At 47.0% G+C, this 20,940-nt stretch overlaps 1 protein-coding gene across 1 annotated transcript; it reads right to left on the bottom strand.

Annotated features, from left to right (window-relative positions):
* Positions 1 to 216: 216 nt before the first annotated feature.
* Positions 217 to 20,791, bottom strand: gabrb3 (gamma-aminobutyric acid type A receptor subunit beta3). The gene is made up of 9 exons (XM_067229623.1): positions 20,731 to 20,791; positions 20,560 to 20,651; positions 20,316 to 20,383; positions 10,721 to 10,941; positions 8,834 to 8,916; positions 7,764 to 7,901; positions 6,089 to 6,241; positions 2,515 to 2,759; positions 217 to 570 (listed from the first exon to the last, which is right to left on the bottom strand). The coding sequence occupies exons 1-9, from the start codon at positions 20,745 to 20,747 to the stop codon at positions 217 to 219; spliced, it is 1,371 nt and encodes a 456-aa protein (XP_067085724.1). The 5' UTR covers positions 20,748 to 20,791.
* Positions 20,792 to 20,940: the final 149 nt, after the last annotated feature.

Raw genomic sequence — 20,940 nt, 5'->3', positions numbered from 1 at the left:
TAAACATGTGTAGGGGGTGTGTGGTACTTCATCTTTGTGTGCTTGAATGAATGGACTGTGCATGGTCACACATGATTGGGTACATATTGATCCTGGGCTCAGTAAGTATAAAAAATTGTAAAAGGGAATGTCATATCACGTCCTTTCGATGAAGAGATGGCTGTGTTTTCTCTTACAAAAACAAGCATGGGTTCTGAAAAAAATCCCATTGGTTATTTAGTTCACATAGTAGAGCCAGTAGATCATGTTAAAGAGGGAGAATGCGGCAGGGAAAATGATCCGCGACCATCTATCGATGGCGTTCACGTCCGTCAGGTCGGGGATTTTGATTTTCAGTTGAGACGAACGCCGGCGCAGTCGACTCTTCTTCAGCGTGGCTGTGCGGTCGGTGCTCTGGCGCCCGGGCGGCCTGAGCGAGCTCTGCCGTCGGAACTGGATCCCCGAGTGATCGAACATCATGGAGGAGGACGAGTTCTGCGTTTCCCCCACGGTGATCGTGGGGACTTCGTTCCCCGCGACCTCGTTGCGGATCTCCAGCGTGGTCAGTAAGATGTTCCCCTGGGAGTCCACCTGGCCCGAGGGGAGAGAGACAGGGACGCGTTTAGAGGCGTCGGCGCTGCGCCGGTGCGGGGACACACGGTTGGGTGAATAACTCCTTACGAACATTTGACAACATAGATCAGGAAACGGCGGGCCAACACCATACAGGAGGCTGACAGATTGTAAACGTGGCAACTACAGAGTAGTGGCCTTCATAAACAGGTTTCCTGTCCCCAAAACTAAATTACCTCTCACAAATCTGTCCAGGGTTTGATCGAATGATAACCCCCCCCCCCCCCCCCCCCCTCTCTGGCCGCTACTACACTCAGACAGGATAAAAATAAATCTGTCAGCATGTTACAGGCTGGACCAAGGAGGACATGAGGTGCAGGATGTTACTGCCTGGGAGCCAAGTAGTCTGGATGTGCTCCATCTAGGGACAACAAATGGGTTCATCCTGATCTCTCACAAATAGTCATGGTGTATAACACACCCATTAATACATGATATTCTCACACACACATTGTCATAAAGTTGCACATAGTCATTATAAATATGCTCATTTATATATGGACGTTTAGCGTTAGTGTTATTGTTGTTTAACATTAGGCTACAAACTGCTACGAGTCTGATGTAATTAACCTGATGTGCGGCAAGCTTAACACGGTGTCACGCTCCTATCTAATGAAACTTGTTCAGGACGCCAGAACCTCCCATGCTGGTTCGCACGGTAACAACTGAGGCAGGAGGAAACACACTGACATGTTGAGATTATTTCCCCTGAGGGCCCCCCTCCCTACTGTCTGTTGTTTGTTTACTCCTACCTCTGTCTACCTCTGGGTGGTAATAAATAATTCAAGGTGGAGTTCCAACAGCAATAATGCAGTAATTATGGTTCCAACAGCACAGTAATGACCTGAACCATCGCCGCTGATGGCTTTGGATAGGGCACAGGGGCAGGGAAATGTACTGTGACACTGCACTGTTTACAGGAGCAAGAGCACATTCGGAGGCACAGTGAGGAAGCCCATGAAGAGAGTGGGAAGGCGGGAGGGGAGGGGGAGAGGAGGAGGGAGGAGAGGAGGGTACACTCAGGAATGGCTGCTCTGAGACACAGAAGCCCGGCCGCGAGTCTGCGTTTCCATGACGGGTGGCGTGGGTGGGGAGGGGTTCAACTTTGCGTGGCGGCAAAAAGTTTGAGGGGGAGGGTTCACGAATGACACAACAGGTGGTGATCCACACTCACCCCTCGTGAGGGACGTCGCCCCTGTACCTGATTGGAGTGTTTAATCGACGCCGCTTTGCAATTGGCTCGTTCCAGAATAGACTACAGACACACACACACACAAACAAACAGACCGCCTCGTCATCTGAGGTTCGTTATCGACACTGCTGTGAGGGAGCAGGAGAAGGAGAGGAGCTGCTGCTGCATCTGATGATGTGAAGGTCTGGGTGAGTTCTTTTTTTACTCAGAGGGCTGCCCTGGGTCAAAGGGGTGGAGCTAAAGGTAAAACTGCCCTCCGCGCCCTCCACCACTATGGGGAGGACAGAAGACACATTTACTCTCTCCCAGACATGGATTGTACAGTATGGTGTACATAACCTTTGGAAATGAGATCTCAAAGGGGAATTGGCTGTGTTCAGTCGAATTCTGGCATCGCTTGTGATGGCCAAAGATGAGCTGTTCATAGGAAGTCAGTAGTACACTGTCGTGACTGCAATACTTACCAACCTCTGTGTAGAACTCCAAACTCTACAATCCTCTGTAATATCATCATTGACAACGCCATCTGATATGCGACAAAAACATTTCAAAGCAACATCCATTCTCCCCAGGCCTCTAGAGTGCGACCCAATCACATTTGGAAGTGCCACATGAAGGACCTGAAACAAAACCCTCTGAAGTCCTCAGGACTCTCAGTCAAACGGCAATGCACGTTGTCCTTTTACACACTGGTCCGGGCGAGGCCTCACCTGGTTGCAGTCAAATTTCACTCGGTCGTTGTTGGCCTTCTCAGCCTTCTCAGCCAGCTTCTTCTGCATCTGAGGCCCCCTTCCGAAGAAGATGTAGTTGACGAAGGCGTACTCCAGCAGGGCCAGGAAGACGAACACGAAGCAGCCCATCAGGTACATGTCGATGGCCTTCACGTAGGGGATCTTGGGGAGGGTCTCCCTCAGGTGGGTGTTGATGGTGGTCATGGTGAGCACGGTGGTGATGCCTGGACGAGAGAGAGACCGGGGTTAGGGTTAGGACTAGGGTTGGAGTCAGGGTTAGGACCAAGGTTGGGTCAAGGGCCTGGGTTGGGACTAGGACCAGGGCTAGAGTAAAGACTAGGGTTAGGGCTGCGACTAGTATCAGGATTGGGACTAGGGCTTGGGTTAGGGGAAATACTCCAGCGGCAACATACTGTGAAGGCCATTCCACGGAATGGACTACATTTTCTTCTAAAAGGAAAATTATGCAGGAGCTGAAGTTTACTATCCAATTGAGGTTTATAGTTCATTACGTTAAACATAAATATAAGTGGAATCACACACGCATCCTTGGACCATAACTGACTGTAAAAAATCACCCAGGAGCAGACGTCCTTTCTGAAGCTGTGCGCTGTAAAAGTCACCCTGCCTGTAACTACCAAGCTGACATTAAAGAGACTCCGAGACAACCAACCACTGACACTTTTCTAATTAACACATTCTTCATAGTGAATAAATATCACAGCTTGAGGTTAACTCTCTGTTATAGGGCTCCAGAGCAACGGGGAGCTGTCATCGAGCCTGCTTAGGGGAAAAGACCATCCTATCAGGAGACACGATTTGTTGTGGCCGATTTTGAATCACGTTTCGTCCATCAATGTTGCATGGCTAAACTGAGTGTGGACTTAGCTACAGCACCAGCTAACTCAGACAGCAAGCGGGGGTTCTCCTACCAAATACAGTGACTGACAGTGTTGAATCAAGTATTAACTGAGAGTCTATATGCCCCTTTCCCATCGTGCACAGCATCTTTAGCAGTAACAATTAAAAAACCCTCTGATAAAACATCTCTGAGATAACAGAACCCTTTTCAGTTCTGGAAGTTGCTGTTTGGAACAGTTCTTTTTGATCTGTAAAGGGTTCTAAATTGACTTCAATGGCCCATGGACCTGGAAAAGGGTTCCTTGTGGAATCCTTTTCACATGGTTGTTACAAATCAGTCTATATGGCACCCTTTGGCTAGGGTATTCCTCGTGGACTGTGTTAGAGCTAAGACACCTGGGAGAGAACTAGATAGGGGTACTCAGGGAATACAGGACATCATATGCATGGCAAGTTAGTGCCAATTAAGATTGGGAAAAAATGACTGTCTCTTTAATTTTCTGTCACTAATTAAAAAACAATCTGTCTACTATTACAGGGGTGGGATGGGTTAGCTAGGCCCCTTCCACTGTCATAACTCCCTGAGGAATCCCTTCCTTTTGATCGCTAGGGAACACCAAGCAGATGACTGCATAGCTGTCAGGGTGTGTTCTGCTGTTAACGTACTAACAACCCTTCTCCTTCGCTCGGTAGCATTTCAGATGGTTTCGTTTTTTTCTACATTTAGCTGGAGCCCTCTCTATTGGACACCCAGCTGGTGTTTACTGTATAGATGTACATCGATCTGTATATCTATCCATCCATCCATCCATATTTACATATTGTATATACTGTATAATGACTAATTCCGAACATTATTGGAACGCCACTACCCATTTTTCCTACAGTAACATAGTCTCTCTGGTCAATGGACATACATCTTTAATGACCTTTTTTATCATCGCCTCATCGCCAATTTTTGGCAAGCCTACGTTTCTTTATCTTAGGACTAGCTTAGCGGAAAATGCCCTAAAACCATGAGCGACCAGCCACCATATCCAGCCACCATATGCTCGACATATACGATGTAAATAATTAAGCACAAGCTGATATAAGCTAAATTTGTATTATCATATCCAATCTTGATTATATCACAAACAATAAACACGAAAAAAAGACAGCATTTTCCACCTCTTTGTAACACTGGCAAACGATACCGAAAAAAGAACAGTCAAAATCGAACAGCTTTAACACAGGCTGCGTTTCCACCTTTCAAACAGGGAGTTACGGCCCGTCATGCACGGTCTATTTTGGTCTGTTATGACTTACATAAACCCAAAGTGTTGCAAGTGTGGGGGTGTGGACAGGCCTGGATGTCTCCCGACCACAGGCAACAGAAAAACAAGACTCTAAACCCTTCAGTAGAGTAGATAGGAGTGGAGTTACCCAACGCTGACCCAAGCCTGACACTCCCTCCACCAACCACGTTCATAACGACAGTGTATATAGCTTCTATCAAATGCCACACACAGAGGGGGATTTGAACCTGTGACCTCTTGATTCTGCATTCAACTATTCTAACCACTGAGCTAAACGTATCCCTGTAACATTAGAGCCTGGCTCCTGTTAGAATCTCAGAGCTTTAACACAGATTTGGTTTATGGTAATAAAGCAGCCTTTCAGCTGACTCTTTGAAAAGACACTAGCGTGTTGATGACATTAACACTGGATTCCAATCCAAGCTGTCACTCTTAGGGGGTGTGATCTTGGAGTGTGTGAAACTGGGGAGGGGAATCATGTAATGCTAATCTCACATAGGATCTTCATGATGATGGGAGAGAGCCTGTCTGAGAAACAGCTTCTCCAGTGATTGAATTTGGAGGCTGAACGTAATTGCATTCCAACCACATTGATCTCGGTGTTTCCAGCAGACAACTTTTTGAGGGGGGAGAGGGGCAGTGGGGGCATGGGACAACGCAAACACAGGTAAATCAGAGGCCTCCTTATGTCTATCTCCTGGAGAACACTTCCCTGGGAACCCTCCTCTACTTGGAGAACCCCCACCCCCCGCCATTCTCCCTCCCCTCGGGATGGAGAGAGAACAGTTCCGGACAAACCAGTCTCCCTCCGAAAATCTACCGCACCTGCCGTCGGTTCGGGGTGGACAGCATTGTCACTTGCACAGCCTGTGCGAGTGTTGCACACACACGCACATCCAAGGACAGCCTAATCCAGCGCGAGAGCAGGGGACAATGGAGGGTAATGACAGTTTTGTTCTGCAGTGAGGGACATCTTTTAGTTCCCAGAAGCCACTGGCTGAATGTGTCACTACCCAACCCTGTTCTCAGCTCTCAGACTCCCAGCAGAGTCCACGGGAGGCTGAGCGCTCCACTAATGGGCAGACTTGGGACCAGCTCAGACAGAGAAACACCTTGTGTCCGCCAGCGAGACTCTGCCTGCATTGCTGGCTGGGAATGTGTAGAATTTCTTTTTAAAGGCGTTTCTGTGACAAACTGTGTGCAAGCTCGTGTTCTGTGATCGTCACAATGTGTTTTTTATAATGGCATAGGCTTTGTTTTTACAGACAAACAGTTAGCTGCCGTTAGCTCGCAAGCTAATGTGTTTGATGTAGCCTACGCATGCTCCACTATAATGCCTTCCATACAGGGACTGGGTGGGCATGGGCCCAGGTGGGGGAGGGGCTGGGCTGTACCTAATGCCACCCTGGCAGCGGAGGCATCGTAGTTGATCCAGAAGGAGACCCAGGACAGGATGGTGATCAGGATGGAGGGCATGTAGGTCTGCAGGATGAAGTAACCGATGTTCCTCTTCAGCTTGAAGCTCAGAGACAGGCGTGGATAGGCACCTATGAGGAGAAACGGGAAAAGGTTTTGTTTTTGAGTTTTAGTGGGTATTCACGTCAAGAGGGATCACAAACACACACATAGAGAGAGAGAGAGGGATACAGCTCTTGGGTTTTGTGTTTTTGGTTACCACGCCAACGGGCGCATGGACCGCATTTTAATCGCCATGACAACAAGCAGGCGTGGTCCTGATAGAACGAGAGTTCTGTGTAACTTGGCCTTGAACTAACACCGATTCTTTTTTCTTTTTTTACTCCTGACATTTTTGTGTGTGCGTGTGCCTGCATGTGTGTGCGTATAACACACGCATCATATGTATATTTCAAAGAACACCACACTGCACTGCTAGTCAAAAGGAATCAAAGAATTCAAGGCAGTGTCAAGATCTTACAGTGATGTACAGTGCATACAGTTTTCTGCATTACGCTACTGCATTACGCTACATATACGTATATGCTGCAATGTAATTCACCTAAAATAGCCCTTGGTGAGATCAAAGGAATGTTATTTTCAGAAACTCTTCAACCGGTATGTAAATGTAGCATGCTCAGATATTACCCTGTACAATGAATGTTTGTCACTGTCTTTATTTATACATGTGGAAAGACAAGCACACTCATACTTGAGATCTGAATAACTCCTCAAACGATTTTATAAAAGTGTTGTTCACGTCCTTGATTGTCATTCGCCAACAACTCTCAGGGTTCAGCTCTGAAAAGATACGTACGTGACTACAAACCCTCCTGCCATTAACACAGGGAGGGGGAGCAGTCGTTATCGTGGAGGCCTCGGCAAGGGTTGGAGCATTAGTGGGGAATCAGTTATGCTGCGCGTCTACGCTAACTCATGAATGTATGATGTCCTCCTGTATCGAGAGCCCCCCCCCCCCCCCCCCCTCACTTTTTTTTCTCTCGAGTGCTTAAAGAAACCAAAGGCTAATTGGCTCTCCATCGCATCCCCTGTTCCAGCGCTCCACGGTTGTAGAGACGGAGACAGGGACGGCCGTGTGATGCACAGCCTGTAATTAGGAGGCCTTTTGAAATAAGTGGGACTGCCGGCCCTCTTGGGAACGCAGGCAGCGCGTAGGACAGCTACCGTAAGGACCCCAGATGATACAAGGCTCTGACGAAGCACTTCCATGAAACTTCCGACAAAGCCGAACAGTGGGAACATGGAGGGAGTGGTTTGGTTAACTTCTTGCCTGACGCAGGGGCCTGGGTTCGAATCCCACCGAGGCCACATTTCCTGCACGTCCTCCCCCCCTCTCCCTGCTTTCCTGTCTCTCTCCAACTGTCCTATCAGTAAATAAAGCTAAAAAAGCGACAACAAAATATGCCTCATCGCATCAGACTGAATGTCCTAACCCTCGATAACTTACAAGGCGCCCTGGGAGAGGAATTGCAGTAAAAAAAACAACATTAATTGTTGTATTTGTGCATAAGGGCCCTTATACACAAACAAGTGTTTGTGTATAACAGCTCTTACCTGGAGAGAAGACAAGTGTTTGTGTATAACGGCTCTTACCTGTAGAGAAGACCACATTTTTGGACACCAGCTTGTAGTCCACGATGGAGAACTGGGGCAGTTCGATCCGCGTCACCCCCGTCACGGCGCTGTCGCCTCCCTTCCAGTAGAACTCGATGTCATCCGTTGTGTAGCCATCTGCGCCCAGACACACACCCCTCGAAAGGTCAAAGATCCAAACTCCCCAGGACAATTGCAGCTCCATTGCAGTACTGCAGGGGCGTCAGTTTGTTTGCATTTTTTTTATAACTGAAGATGCAGCCGTTAAAAAACACGTTTCTTTAGGAAAAGCGTGTGTGTGGGGGGGGGGAGGGATCTGGCCAGGCACCTACATACCTGGCTTTTCCCCCCACAGTGAAAACGATGTAAAATGTTGTGTATCGGCCTTCCCCAGAAGGCTTGCCATGGTGAACCGGCTGATACGCTCATGCCATAATTTTGTTTGCGAGACAAGATGAGTAATGTATTTTAATCTGCATTTGTGCCAAGTGACATTTCTCGTCGCTAATGACGGAGTGCGATCACGTCTGATGAATCACAGGAGTCGGCCATTTGGTAACGTCTGCACAAGGCCGATGTAAATCGGACATTAGTCCGATGTTCCGCTCTGTGATCAGATGGTTATCAGACCCATTGGTAAGCAGGACAACAAAATCCACTTTCATGGGATCAACGACCTTCAACTGGTTTATGAGGAGAGAACTGTTAAGCATCGAAACAGCCAAACTAGTCATAAAGACTGATTAAGTTTGGTCCAATCATGTAGCCTTCATGGTTGCAAAATTCACGGTCGGCCTTAAAATCTCTCAGCAAACAGATCGGAAAAGGTGAAGCAATGTCACATTTTAAAGTGGACTTCTCTTTCTCTCTCTTCTCACTCTCCATTTCTCTCTCTCTTTTGTTTTCTCTCCCTCCCTTTCCTTCTCTCGATCTCCTCCTCTCCTTCCATCAGTCTATCCATTGCGCACGCTCTCCCTTTGTCTCTCTCTCTCTCCCTCTCCCTATCGGTCTGTCTCAGGTACTCTCTCCTCCCCCTCCCTCCAGGAGTGTATCCAGGTCTCGGCACTCACAGCTCTCTATCTCCAGGGTGCAGTTCTGCTCATCCAGGGGGTACCTCCTCAGGTCCATCATGCACGCTGCCGTGGTGGTGATCCTGAAACACACAGACCACACAACAGCAGACGTCAACAAACGTTTGGGCTGCAGGGCTTTAAACGTTCTTAAAGGGGTGATAGAATGATTATATAGGGTATTTCACACTGTTCCTTAACGTCTAAGAATAGGGTATGTAACATTGGTTGGGCTGAAAATGGCCCGGGTGCTGTTCTATGCGCCCTAATGCAAGCCTGTGAAATAACCCTAGAATGAAACGAGAGGTTTCCTCTCTTTTATGGTATGCTCATAAAGATTTAGATGAGCGCAGCTTAACTAGTGTCTGAGATCTACGTGACCTCTATTCATGTTCCTGGGCCAGAACACCAGTGGGCTGGTCTGTATGTAAATTTTGGGGCGTTACAAAGGTACAGACCAGAGCCAAATAAGGTACAGCCCACCGAGTTGAAGATAACTATTAGCTTAGTTGTGATTCGCCCATTTTACAGCGGCAGTTTCAAATTGTGAGATTTGCATAGAAAATAGGTGTCAATGGGGCTTTGAGGTTCTCTGTATGTCCATTTTACCCACCGAACTGTCGTTATTCAACTATGACAAGGTAAACTCGGTTTTGCATTCTATCACCCCTTTGACGTTTTTGGATAACGGACCGCTTGAACTGGTTTTCCTCTTCAGGGTTATCGATTTCCTTGGTAGACTTGGTAGGTAAGTGGTGACTACTGTGAGAATCCTATCTAGAGAGGCCCAATTGACATTCCAGTCCATACCTCTTCCTTTCCTGCTCACACTCAATACTGTAGTTTAGAAAAGACCGAAACACCACATACTGCATAGGCCAATACAGTGGGACTTGCCTAAAAACACTTCCTCACAGATAACAGACAGAAACGACGACGTGTTTCCCTTACACACGATCGATTTACATAAAACGTGTCGAGTTATGTCCCGCAACATAACTAGAACGCGACGAAAGAATGAGTCAGCACCACGAAAGATGTGGCCTGCATTCACAAAACGCGGCCAATTCTTCCTATATGGCCAGTTGTAATATTTGCCACGCACATTCTGTATTTTTCCAGCTCACATACAGTGCAGGGCATGTCCTTGATGTCAGTAGCCGTGCACGTGTATGAAAAACTGCTGTCAGTGGTGTGTTTCTGAGAGACCTTCAGATTTGCACCAGAGAAACTCAACACACTACATGTAATAGATGGGGGGGGGGAGCTCAAACACATTACCATAAACTCATAAGCATTTTCCCCATTAATGGCTTCAAAACTGACAAGCAAATAAAACACTACCTCTTCAGCATGGGTCGATTACGAAGATTCATGCCTTGATGGCTCGGTCTCTTCCTGTATCGTGAAAGAGCTCGGCTGCTTAGTAATGCACTGTGGTCTATTTCTTCTTGTTGTTTGTTAATGCCCTCTCTCCACATTACCGCGCATTAGGAGGCTCCCACTGTGAAGATCGCTGCAATATGTCGGCCCTGTGCTCGGAGTCCAAAGACAATCGCGAAGGTCGAGTGTCGTTTTGATGAGGAGGAAATGAAATCTGGGCGGCTTGATTTGGTTAGATTGGTTAAGGGCTGGGCTCCAGGATGAACATGCAGAGCAAGCTGGGGATCCCAAAGATGGAGTCCTTTCTAGAACAATCCAGTAAGCGTTTATTTGACTTAATGAAAAACACTTCTTCCCATAAAATAGAGTTGACATTTTGGGGGTTCTGATGCGATATATGGAATTGTGTCGTGTGTCCTTTTAATAAAAAAATCGGGCAACTGAGGAGCTCGATTCTGAACCAGGAGGTGATGACGAGGAGGAGGAAGAGGAAGGGGTTCTCACCTCAGTCCGTACAGAACCGTACCGTCCGGGTGGAGACGGATCATGCGGTTCTTGACCGTGACGCCGTGAACAAACGACTTCTTGTCGTTGAGGAAGTAGGTGTCGGGCACCCAGAGCTGGTCGGCCACCCGGTTGTCCAGCGTGAGGTTGAGGGGGATCCCGGCGTAGGCCAGCCGCTTGTCCCTCCAATACTGCTGGAAGTACATGGTCAACGTGTAGTCCTGGGGGAGAGAGAGAACAGGTCGGGATATGGTTAGGCTTAAGGTCTCCTAATCACCACATCTTTGTACCTCACAGTACATTTTCTATTTCTAAAACCATGAGACTGGTACTGATCAGCTCGTAGGTTGGTTTTCAAATGTAAGTGTGACAGCTTTTTAAAATAAATTAGGACGCGGCTGTTAAATGTACTTTTTTCAATAAAAATGGGGAGAGACAGATTTGGCGTTTTTCATAAAGTGGGTGGGACGTGTCCCATGTATAATGATACCTGCACCCCTGGAACAGCGTCATGACAACTTTGAATCCAGAGGCCTACTCACTAGCAGAAGGGACACTGCCAAAGTCATCGAACAACAACACAACCTGACAAGGGATGGATTTTCTTTTGTGGCTGTGGTATTTATAGAAGTGTCAAACCTCTCTCAATTCTCCCTGAGTGGCCCTGGGCGGCCATGTTTTCGGACCTGTCTGGTGAAGGATCGCCCTCAGTCATTCTAAACAGGGCTCTGTCCTCAGAACACAGAACGCTTGTGTCTGTCGGACTGACTGCCTGTGAGGTGTTTATCGAGTTGAATCTGGTGAGACTTCATCGGAACCAGTCCTGCAACTTGATATCTGCAGAGATCTTCGCATGGTTGGAACTGCGGTTTGAGGTCAGCCACAGGCACAAACCAGACTGTCATGATGTAGCATAAACGTCTTCACGTTCAGCCCGTTTGTTATTCCCAGTGAGTGTCAGAGTGTGGATGACATGGAGAACCAACAACGTTCTCTTAACCCCCAGGATCACAATGACAGTCCTCTGAGGTGCTCTTTTGGTGAACAGTCATGATGTTATCTCTGCTGATAGGCTGAAGTTCGTGTGAACTCATAATCACACACAGCAGTCTATCCATAACCCTGAGGAAAGGAGAATACTTCTGGAGCCAAACTGCCATGGTGAGACTCCTTTGGGACAGCCATTTTATCTCCCCCCCACACACACACACACACTTATCTCCTTGGCGAACAACTCATTCTGATAGGAGACCAGTTCCACAACAGGAGCCATCAGGACTTTTTAATGGAACTTTGGAACACCGGGTTCCCTTCTGCTGACTAATACTAGAACTTGTTCCGGAATGCTTTAGTCTTTAATAAATAAGCAAGACTCTGGTCCTTTCAACGTGCTGAGAGTGCATCTAATGTGAAACACTGACACAATAGCATATTCATAAAAGTGCATGTTTGCATTGCAGGTTTGTTGGGTTGGCCCATGTATAGATTTGTACTCGTCGGCAGGAAATAGGCACAAACATTTAAGTCAATTGAAACACAATAAACAGTCTGTCTTAAAAAGCAACAACCAAAGAGCATTCTAATTTGGATGCTTCTTCAGTGTTGGAGAGTAATCGACTCTGTGGGGAATAGTCTTGTAATGACAAGAAATGACAGGAAATGTGTTGGGCAAAAATCCCTGGCACTGGAACGAGTTTTGGCAAAGTACCCTACCCTGCCCCCCACCCCACCTCACCCACCCCTCTCAGTCCCCTCAAAGAGAGGCTTTCACCCTTCCTCTCTGTGTGCTGAAAACGTTCTCTCCCCCAGAAGAGAGAGCCATTACATATTCTCATCAGTGCTTCTCCTTTGTCAAGTTCTAATGTGGGATAGTTGACTAGCTTGCTGACTGGTAACCTGATTGGCTGACTGGCTGGCAGACTGTCTTGCTGATTGGCCGGGAGACTAGCTGGCTGGTTGGCTGCCTGGCTGATTGGGTGATGCAGCCTGGGCCTGTGTGGGGAGGTTCTTCCACAACAGCCGTAGACAAAGATGAGTCCATCTGTGGACTCTTAATCTCACACCATGACGGATCACACAGTCCAGAGCAGAGATAGACACATCATTGTTTGACTTGACACCGTTGAAAGTAGCACATTCATGACGTATAATGTGTTCATTTCCTGTCACAGTGTACAGTTGTACACTCTACGATGACAGATGACCTGTAACAGAATTGTAAACGCTGTAGAAAGCTCTTGTCAGACATTCCAGGGAGCACCCCACCCGTCTGTACCAGTACCAGTTCACCTGTACCAGTACCAGTTCACCTCTTTAAACTGTAGTCCGGATATGAAATACAGACTTAATTATTCAACGCAACATCACCTCAAAGAACAAAACCGCTGCCATGAAATATTTATTTCTCTCCAATCTCTACCACAACAATGGATACGCACCCCCCCCCCCCCCCACACACACACACACACACACACTCACAAACACACACAGTTACACTAGTTTGAAAAGTGAAGAGTATGTAAGAACAGGGCATACTGTAAGAGTTTTTTTTTATTTTATTCAGACAAATGCCGTACCCAAGGTCAGAAGAATCTACTTCACTTACAGTTCACACAGTTCACACAACTGCTCGATAATCTGCTCCTTCTGTCGATGTTGAGACAGCATTCAAATGTCAATACCAGTTTAAGGAAACGGATCACAAAAGAGAAGCAAATCTATATGTACTGTTCTGGCTATTTGAAAGGACATTTGAAAAGCTACTTGAGGCAATGTTATAATCGGACACATCCATAGGCTTTCAGAGCATTAGGGGAATAAGATACAATCACTATCGACTCTGGTTAATATGATTATTAGATTACCCAGTAGCCATTTCATTTTAATCAAGGTATTTCTACTTTTCTTCGCATTTAACTTCTTCATTTAGCAGTTGAAGCGAGAAAATGAAAAACGTGTTATGTTTTCAGATGGATGGACAGATGCCAGGGAGATGGAGAGAGAAAAGAGAAGGAATGGAAATCAGAGAGAAACAAAAAGACATCATGTGGGAAACAGGGACAAATTGAAGGAAAGATAGAGAAGGAAAGAGATAGAGACAAAGACCGAGACAGAGAGGGAGAGACAGGGAGGGAGGCAAAGAGAGGGAGAGAGAGAGACAAAGAGAAGGAGAGAGATAGACAGAGAGAGAGAGGAAAAGAGAGAAAGAGAAAGCGAGGCAGAGAGAGATGTGTTCCGAGCACCAGTATATAAATGAGGTTCACAGGAAGGAGGGGATCGTGGTGTCATCATCAACTCAGAGAGCTGGCGCGCTCGCACACAGACATGGCTACAGCATGCCAGTCAAACATGATTTACATCAAACCAACACCAGGACATCTGCTGGGGATGAGGGCACGGTGCAGAGTCTCTCATCCTCTTCTCCTTCTCCTCCTCTCCCCTTCTTCTCCTTCTCCTCCTCCTCCTCTCCAAGATCTCCTCCTCCACCCCCCCTCCCCCTCTCTTCCTTACCCTCCTGTGAAAGGAGGGCATCCTGCACCAGGCGTCTTCTTGTCACAGAGCTCCTTGGTTCATTATTTGACTATGCTTGAGTAAAACAGTCAGAATAAAAAAATAGTCCTAAACGTTCCTAAACACAGATCCAGTTCTCGGAACAGCAGTGTCGGAATATCTGTGAATACCTGTGAATATCTGACTCCGAATCAAGATCTGAATTTTGCATTTCCATCAAGTGGTCACAATTTCCTGACGGTGATTTTAGCTGATTGTTGTCGAAAATGGGTATTGTGATTAGTTATTTGTCGTAGTTTAATACTTAACACACCGTTAAGACAGCCCAGAACAGCACATATTTCCAATATGTTGCTATTGTCATGAAAGACCACAATATTTTCAGTTCCTCAGGTCTTCCAGCGGGACTGAACTCAGGGGCTGCAGATGGGTTCTGGGCCTGACACATCGACCGGGAAGTTCCATGTACATCTACTACACCGTGGAAAACACATCCAAGCTCTCTGAGGGCACAACTTCCCTTCAGCAGGGCCGAGAATGATGTAAACATGCCAAAATGGCTGTCCTTTCAGTCTATCCAGCTCCTCATCTGGCTGAGTCATAGTGAGTAATAAACACTTAGCCACGCTGCCGCCGAGAAGAGCTGGCGAAGGCTACAGGGGGAGAGGTCTGTTGGTCCGCAGAGACAGACTTCCACAGAGCTGTGTGTGAAATCACCTGTTGCTGTGACTGGGAAGATGGACCAAAAGCCGAAGGCCAGGAGAACTCCTGTTTATCATCGGAGGGCACTTAACAACGTACACGTTTGGAAGCGACATTAAATCAAAATAAACCTCTGATTGGAAAATTACAGGGGAAAACGCCGGCGCTGCTTTCAAGCTAAAAATAAAAAAGGAGAGAGAGCGAGCGAGCAGAAGTGAGAAATATATTAATAAATCTCATCTCCTTGACGACAAGCCCTCTGCAGCTCGCCCACACAGGGTTGAGGCCGGTACCTTGTGTGACTCTGTTTGAAAGCATGCCGTTGACACCTCTGCGCCTCCCTCTCTCTCTCTCTGTGGAGACCGAAGCGGCTTCACGCTTCTCAGTTCGTCCCCCTGCGATCAAGTTTTGTCACAACTAGTCATGCGGGGTTAAGATGTTTAAATGCTAATCAGGGAAGGGCCCCACAATTCCTGACAGCCTTGTCCTAGTGTCGTGTTTTTTTTGTTTTTGTTTCGGTGTTATGTCCAAGTGAGGTCTTTTTTTAACTGTTGAAAAGTCAGAACAACATAAGGTCATATGTGGTTGGTCGACGTTGACGGCGATTGATTGGTTCCACGGCGAGTGCGGTCGTCCTCCTCGAGGGGCCCCCCTCAACTTTGCTCGTCACCTGGGTGAGCGCCGCAAAGAATCCACGAGGCGCCGACCGAGACCGGTGACGGTTACCAAGGCAACCGTTTTCACCAGAAGCTAGCATGGTGGAACGAACCGTCATCTGTTACACAGCACTTGTGACGTTCTCTCGAGGGAGGCATAACCGATGTGTTTGGTGTGTTTTTGTGTTTGACGTCCTACAGAACCTATATATATAAAAGTGTGTTACGTCCAGGTTTATTGGAATATATTTCTGTAGCTTTTTAATAAAAGCAAGGAGGAGGATCAATAATAGTTGTGTTAGGAAGAGGTGAGAGTACACCCAATGTACATTTTACATTTTTTTTAAATAACCCCAAAATATTCAAACCATGCTAGTCGGTCCAAAACCTAGCTTGGCCCCACTATCACTCCCACTACACACATCTACCGAGTTTTTTTTTAATCCTTTTTTTTCTTTATGGCACCTCAGAAAGAAAGAGGAAGGAGAGAGAGAGAGAGAGAGAGAGAGAGAAAAAAAACTGCAATCAGCGGATGCAATTTGCATCGTCCGTGCTTGTCTGTGAGGAGAGTAGAGAGAGGGGGGAAATGACTTGTTCAGCAAAGAGCACGCCATATCCGCTGGATCTATCAACGAGCCGGTGTCTGTGATGGTGCTCTGCCACCTGCCCATTACAACCCCGGCTCTTCTGCAGCTATCAGAGTGCTGCACACCCGGCACAGCTTTCAGCCAGGCAATCGACTTCCCCCCCCCCCCCCCCCCCCCCACACACACACACACACACACACACTTTGTAAACGGGCATGACAGGGGTATAGCTCAGTGGTTAGAGTATTTGACTGCATATCTTCTCCCCCTTGACATTGCTTTGGATCGAAGCGTCGGCTAAATGATTAGGTTATTGTAATCCTTCTAAACACACACGTGGACAGAATGAGTTCTGCTGCGGTGCACACGCACACAAAGATGGCAGTTGGACATCCCGTTGTTTGACATCGACGGACTAATCAACCTCATCCATGACAAATCAATAGAAGGGAATCAATCACGATTTGTGAAGAGCGAGGGGGCAGAGAGGAGGTGAAAAAACTCAACTTGGAGCTAGTGAGCAACTACAGTTGCAGCTGGGGAGAATCTTCACTTTAATATTTTATAGACACATTTTCCACTCTCATGGCCTCATTTATTACTGGGTTAAATGCCACATAATATTACACTGTCAAACGTCTATCTAGTCTATCTAAAACATGTGCTGGCTATGCTGAACAACTTATTAGTAGCCTGGCTATTGTTCAGTATCTAGTATGAAGGTATCCATAGTTCAGTATCTAGAATTTGAGTATCTATAGTTCTGTTTTGTGTGTTAAGGTATCTATAGTGGGTATCTATAGTACAGTATCTATTATTAAGGTATCTACTGTATAGATCCATTGTATTGTCTAAGTATTGTGCTGTGGAGTGGGGGGGGGGGGTCTGTTTTAGTGTTGGACTGGGGAGACGTGGTTCTTTTTCTTTGTCAGACGATACATCAAAGTCCATGTTAAATGTGCCAATGAGATCCCTTCAGTCTAGACTGACCTCGTTGTTTTAACTGGTCCTTCGGGAGAGACGGGGGGGGGGGGGGGGGGGGATGGGGTTGAGCCAGACATCAACAATCTCTAAAAATAATCCCAGAGTTTGTACTCTCGATGATGTTCTACTTTCACTCGCGCCGTGACATTCTCGTGGGGTCTTCTGCACGTCGCTTCCGCTTTGACGCTGCACGTACATTGAAATAGTTTGTCAGATGTTTATCGTTTTGGGGGTCTTTTCCCTCTTCATTTCGCTGCTGTCATTCTTCCTGTGTCCATGTCGGCGGACGACTCAGCGCTCGCACCTGAAGACTCCATAGGGTATCGGCCGTAACCATGGAGACGGTCTATTTATGCGTGCAGTGATCATCGTCGGACATCCGTCAGAGGGAGCGTGAGAAGACCCCTGATGTGTCAGTCACTCTCTAGCAGATGAGACGAACACATCCAGAGGGTGATGCTATTTCGGTTTTCGTAGCAGGAATGGGATCTTTATTCCACGGATCCTCTCACAGTCAGAATGTGCCTGAATCTTAAGTTAGTTAGTTATCAGAAGAAGATCCAGAACCACAAGTACTAAACATACCTTGATAACTTAATGGCATCCTCGAAAAAGTTATTTCATATTACTGATGTTTAGCAAATGTTTGAGCTGCTGTCATGAAGACGGACCTAGACTTAACACATGAAGTCTGTTTAAAGACCCTGTTGCCCAAATAAAGTTCCTCAAAAAAGCAGAAGCCCTCGCCATAGAGATTCCTTGAGGGTTTAGGTTATAGGGCCTAGTTGAGAGGTTCATCTTTCTGCTGTTGAAGAGGGGTTCAGCACCATGGACAGCTCCACTGTGGTGCGTAAGCTGTCCTGAACAGCCCACTAAACAAAATCTTTGGTGCACCACTTCCTTTAACCCCGTGAAGGAGACATAACTGTCGAGTCAGAACAAAGATCTAACACATGCCAGTAAACTGGAGAACCTTCCAGGCGACAGTAGGTTTGCGCAGAACTAATGTAAATGAACTCAGCGCTTCTATCATAATAATAATAATAATAATGTGCTCATTTAGCAAAAAATCTTATCCAAATTGACATATGGGGTGGGGGCGGGATGTGTGTGTGTGTCAGGGAGGGGGGTGGGGGGGGGGTGTGGAACCTGCATCCTCTTGATGTACAATCACTTGCTCCACCACTGAGCCGTAGCCAGCTATCACACACAGAGAGCAAGGCATCTTCATTTCTGGATGTAGCATTTTTCCCCAGCTCAACATCCCAACCCTGATTGGTTTCTTCTGGCTCGTTCGGAGGACCAGCCCGGCCAATCATATCTGGGCTCAGGCAGACGAGACCCCCACCTGGTCTCCTCCCTCCCCCTCTGCTATGATGATAATAATCACACAAAAAAACGCTAACACTTTTCTCTGTTTAATATTTGTATTACTTTTTTCACACCTTCAAGTGTACAGGCCAATTATATGAACGCAGAGATCACATTGTACATACATAGTAGCTGTCTCCTATCAAGGTTTAACAGTATAGGGCCTTCTAGCGGAGGCACAGATTGTGTTATTGTAGCTTGACATCAGAGAGCAACAGCACACTGCGCTGCAAGCTCCAGATCTTTCTCCTGAGACTCAGAGGGAGGTCCACTTAACAGACTTCTCTCCAGCTGACACACTACTATATTCATGTCCAGTCACTGTTAACACTGCAGCTACCCTCGAATTCAGCCCTGCAGTGCTATATCCCAGTCCAGAAACCCTTAACACACCCTATTTCTGTCCAATCGCTGCTAACACCGTTCTGCATTCCTGTCCACGCCACTTCCTGTACACGCCACTTGTCCCGCCTGATGACTGTTAACGGATGTCACTCCCGCCCAATGGGCTACACTTCCCCCAAACCCATCTGCAGGCTGCAGACCCACACTGCTGCCAGACAGTCAATCTGCCACGGTCGCTGACGAGGCCCGGCCAAGGGGTCTCAGATGGGCAGTGGAGAGCTGGCCCTGAAGAGCAGATTAGGACTCTCAACACACGGGGTGTGGTCCCCTCTAACAACACACCATCATATCCATTGTAGCTCCATGATAGGCCATGCAGTGCTAAACCCTCATGGCTATCCTCTGAAAGCCAATGCGAGTAGTTAAATGTTGAAGCTTTTTTTATTTTTTTATTATGCACTTTAGGGGTCATTTTCCCATGAGAGTAATGCATACCGGCTTGCCGTTACGACACTCTGCGTTTGAGCAGTTAACTCGCCGCGCAGTCGAGACTCGACCAAGGTCTGTGGATCAGCCACAAGATTATTTCTCAAACAAACCGACGAATCTGACCGCCTCTCCCTCGGAGAGGGCCGAGTCGCTCCACACGCCTCAGAAAACACGACTTTGCCCTCCAGTCGCTGCCTTAAAACAGCACTTCATCATACACCGCTGTGGGGATGGCGCGTCGGAGGCTATTTCCTCCAGGAAGCATGTGATCGGACGCCGCGCCCCGTCAGCAACTACGAGCCAAGATGGATGGCGGTTGACGGGACCTGGAGGAGTCCAAACTCCCCCCCCCCCCCCTCCCCTCCTGAGGTTCAGCCAGGCCTTCGTTAGAAGAAGCACACAGTGACCTTCTGGACTTGGAACGACTATGAGCAAAATATGTCACGATCAGAAAAAAGAGCTGGAGTAAGATGTGTGTGAACACACCACCAATCTTATGTAAGGACACACAAGAGGATGGGTATTTGGCTTGGGCAACTGGGTGATTTACTGTACATGTGCACCTTGCGGAAACTGATTTCTTCCAGTTAAAGATTTCTTCTTTAAAACTAACATTGATTTTCTTTTCCCCCTCGGGAGCATTCAAGGGGCTACAAACTATATAGGCTGTATTGACTGCATGTCAGGAACAGGCACGTGGACAGACCCACCTCAAACTGAACCTTGAGCACCTGCTTTGTAGCAAGCCCCGATGACTTTCTCTCTCACACTCCAGAGGCACACAATGATGCTTGGACTTTATGCATTTTCAAAACTCCTAATGCTTCGTTAGCATTGGAAGTTAGGTAACTGAATGATGTGTGTACGTCCATTAGCTTTATGACACTAATGAACAAAGAATAAACAATTGCTTTATCAAAAGTACTTAGTAAGAACCGTATAAGTACTTACCATATTGACTTCTGACACCCTATCTATGCTTGCCACGTCTATACTCATCCCAACAGCGACCGGGGCACCTAAGAAATAGGAGTATGCAATTAAACAACGTCGTCTGTGATTGTCATTAGAATTGTATATGTTTATTTACTGCATATATCAACTATTATGTGTATAATTACTTCATGCACAGTCCAGATTATGATTTGCTTTAACGTTTGTGAACAAAACTGTAAAATAAACTTCTACTGCGTACCTCCAAAGTCGGGGCGAAGGCGGATATCATAACCTTTCAACAGTTTATCCACAGTGTCCTTTACAAAAGACATATTCCCCGGTTCGTTGACGCTGAAACAGAGAGACCAGGATTACAGCCATTTGAAGACAACTCGGGTTACCCCGTTTACCATTCATCTACAACACTTACCTCTGGGCACAGCACATCACTGCCACAATTAGTGGCAACGAAAGAACGTCCAATAGCCCTTTTTTCGCGAATCCCCACATTCCTTGTAGTCTCTGAGCGACTGAACGGATGTCAAGGTTTTCCAGCGTTCAACAAATGAAAAAAATGACCACAGACTGTGTTACTTCGGTGGCGTTCAACTACCTTATTTCTTATCTCCCGAAGTCCCTG

Source organism: Osmerus mordax, chromosome 26, assembly GCF_038355195.1.
Source record: "Osmerus mordax isolate fOsmMor3 chromosome 26, fOsmMor3.pri, whole genome shotgun sequence".
Classification (NCBI taxonomy): Eukaryota; Metazoa; Chordata; class Actinopteri; order Osmeriformes; family Osmeridae; genus Osmerus; species Osmerus mordax.
This window is presented reverse-complemented; position numbering and strand designations above follow the sequence as displayed.

Excerpts from the sequence above, each read along its gene's own strand:
- gabrb3 (XM_067229623.1), bottom strand. Across the intron at positions 20,384-20,559 it reads CCTTCGCCCCGACTTTGGAG|GTGCCCCGGTCGCTGTTGGG; the intron begins GTACGCAGTAGA and ends CCTATTTCTTAG. Across the intron at positions 6,242-7,763 it reads AAATGTGGTCTTCTCTACAG|GTGCCTATCCACGCCTGTCT; the intron begins GTAAGAGCCGTT and ends TTCTCCTCATAG.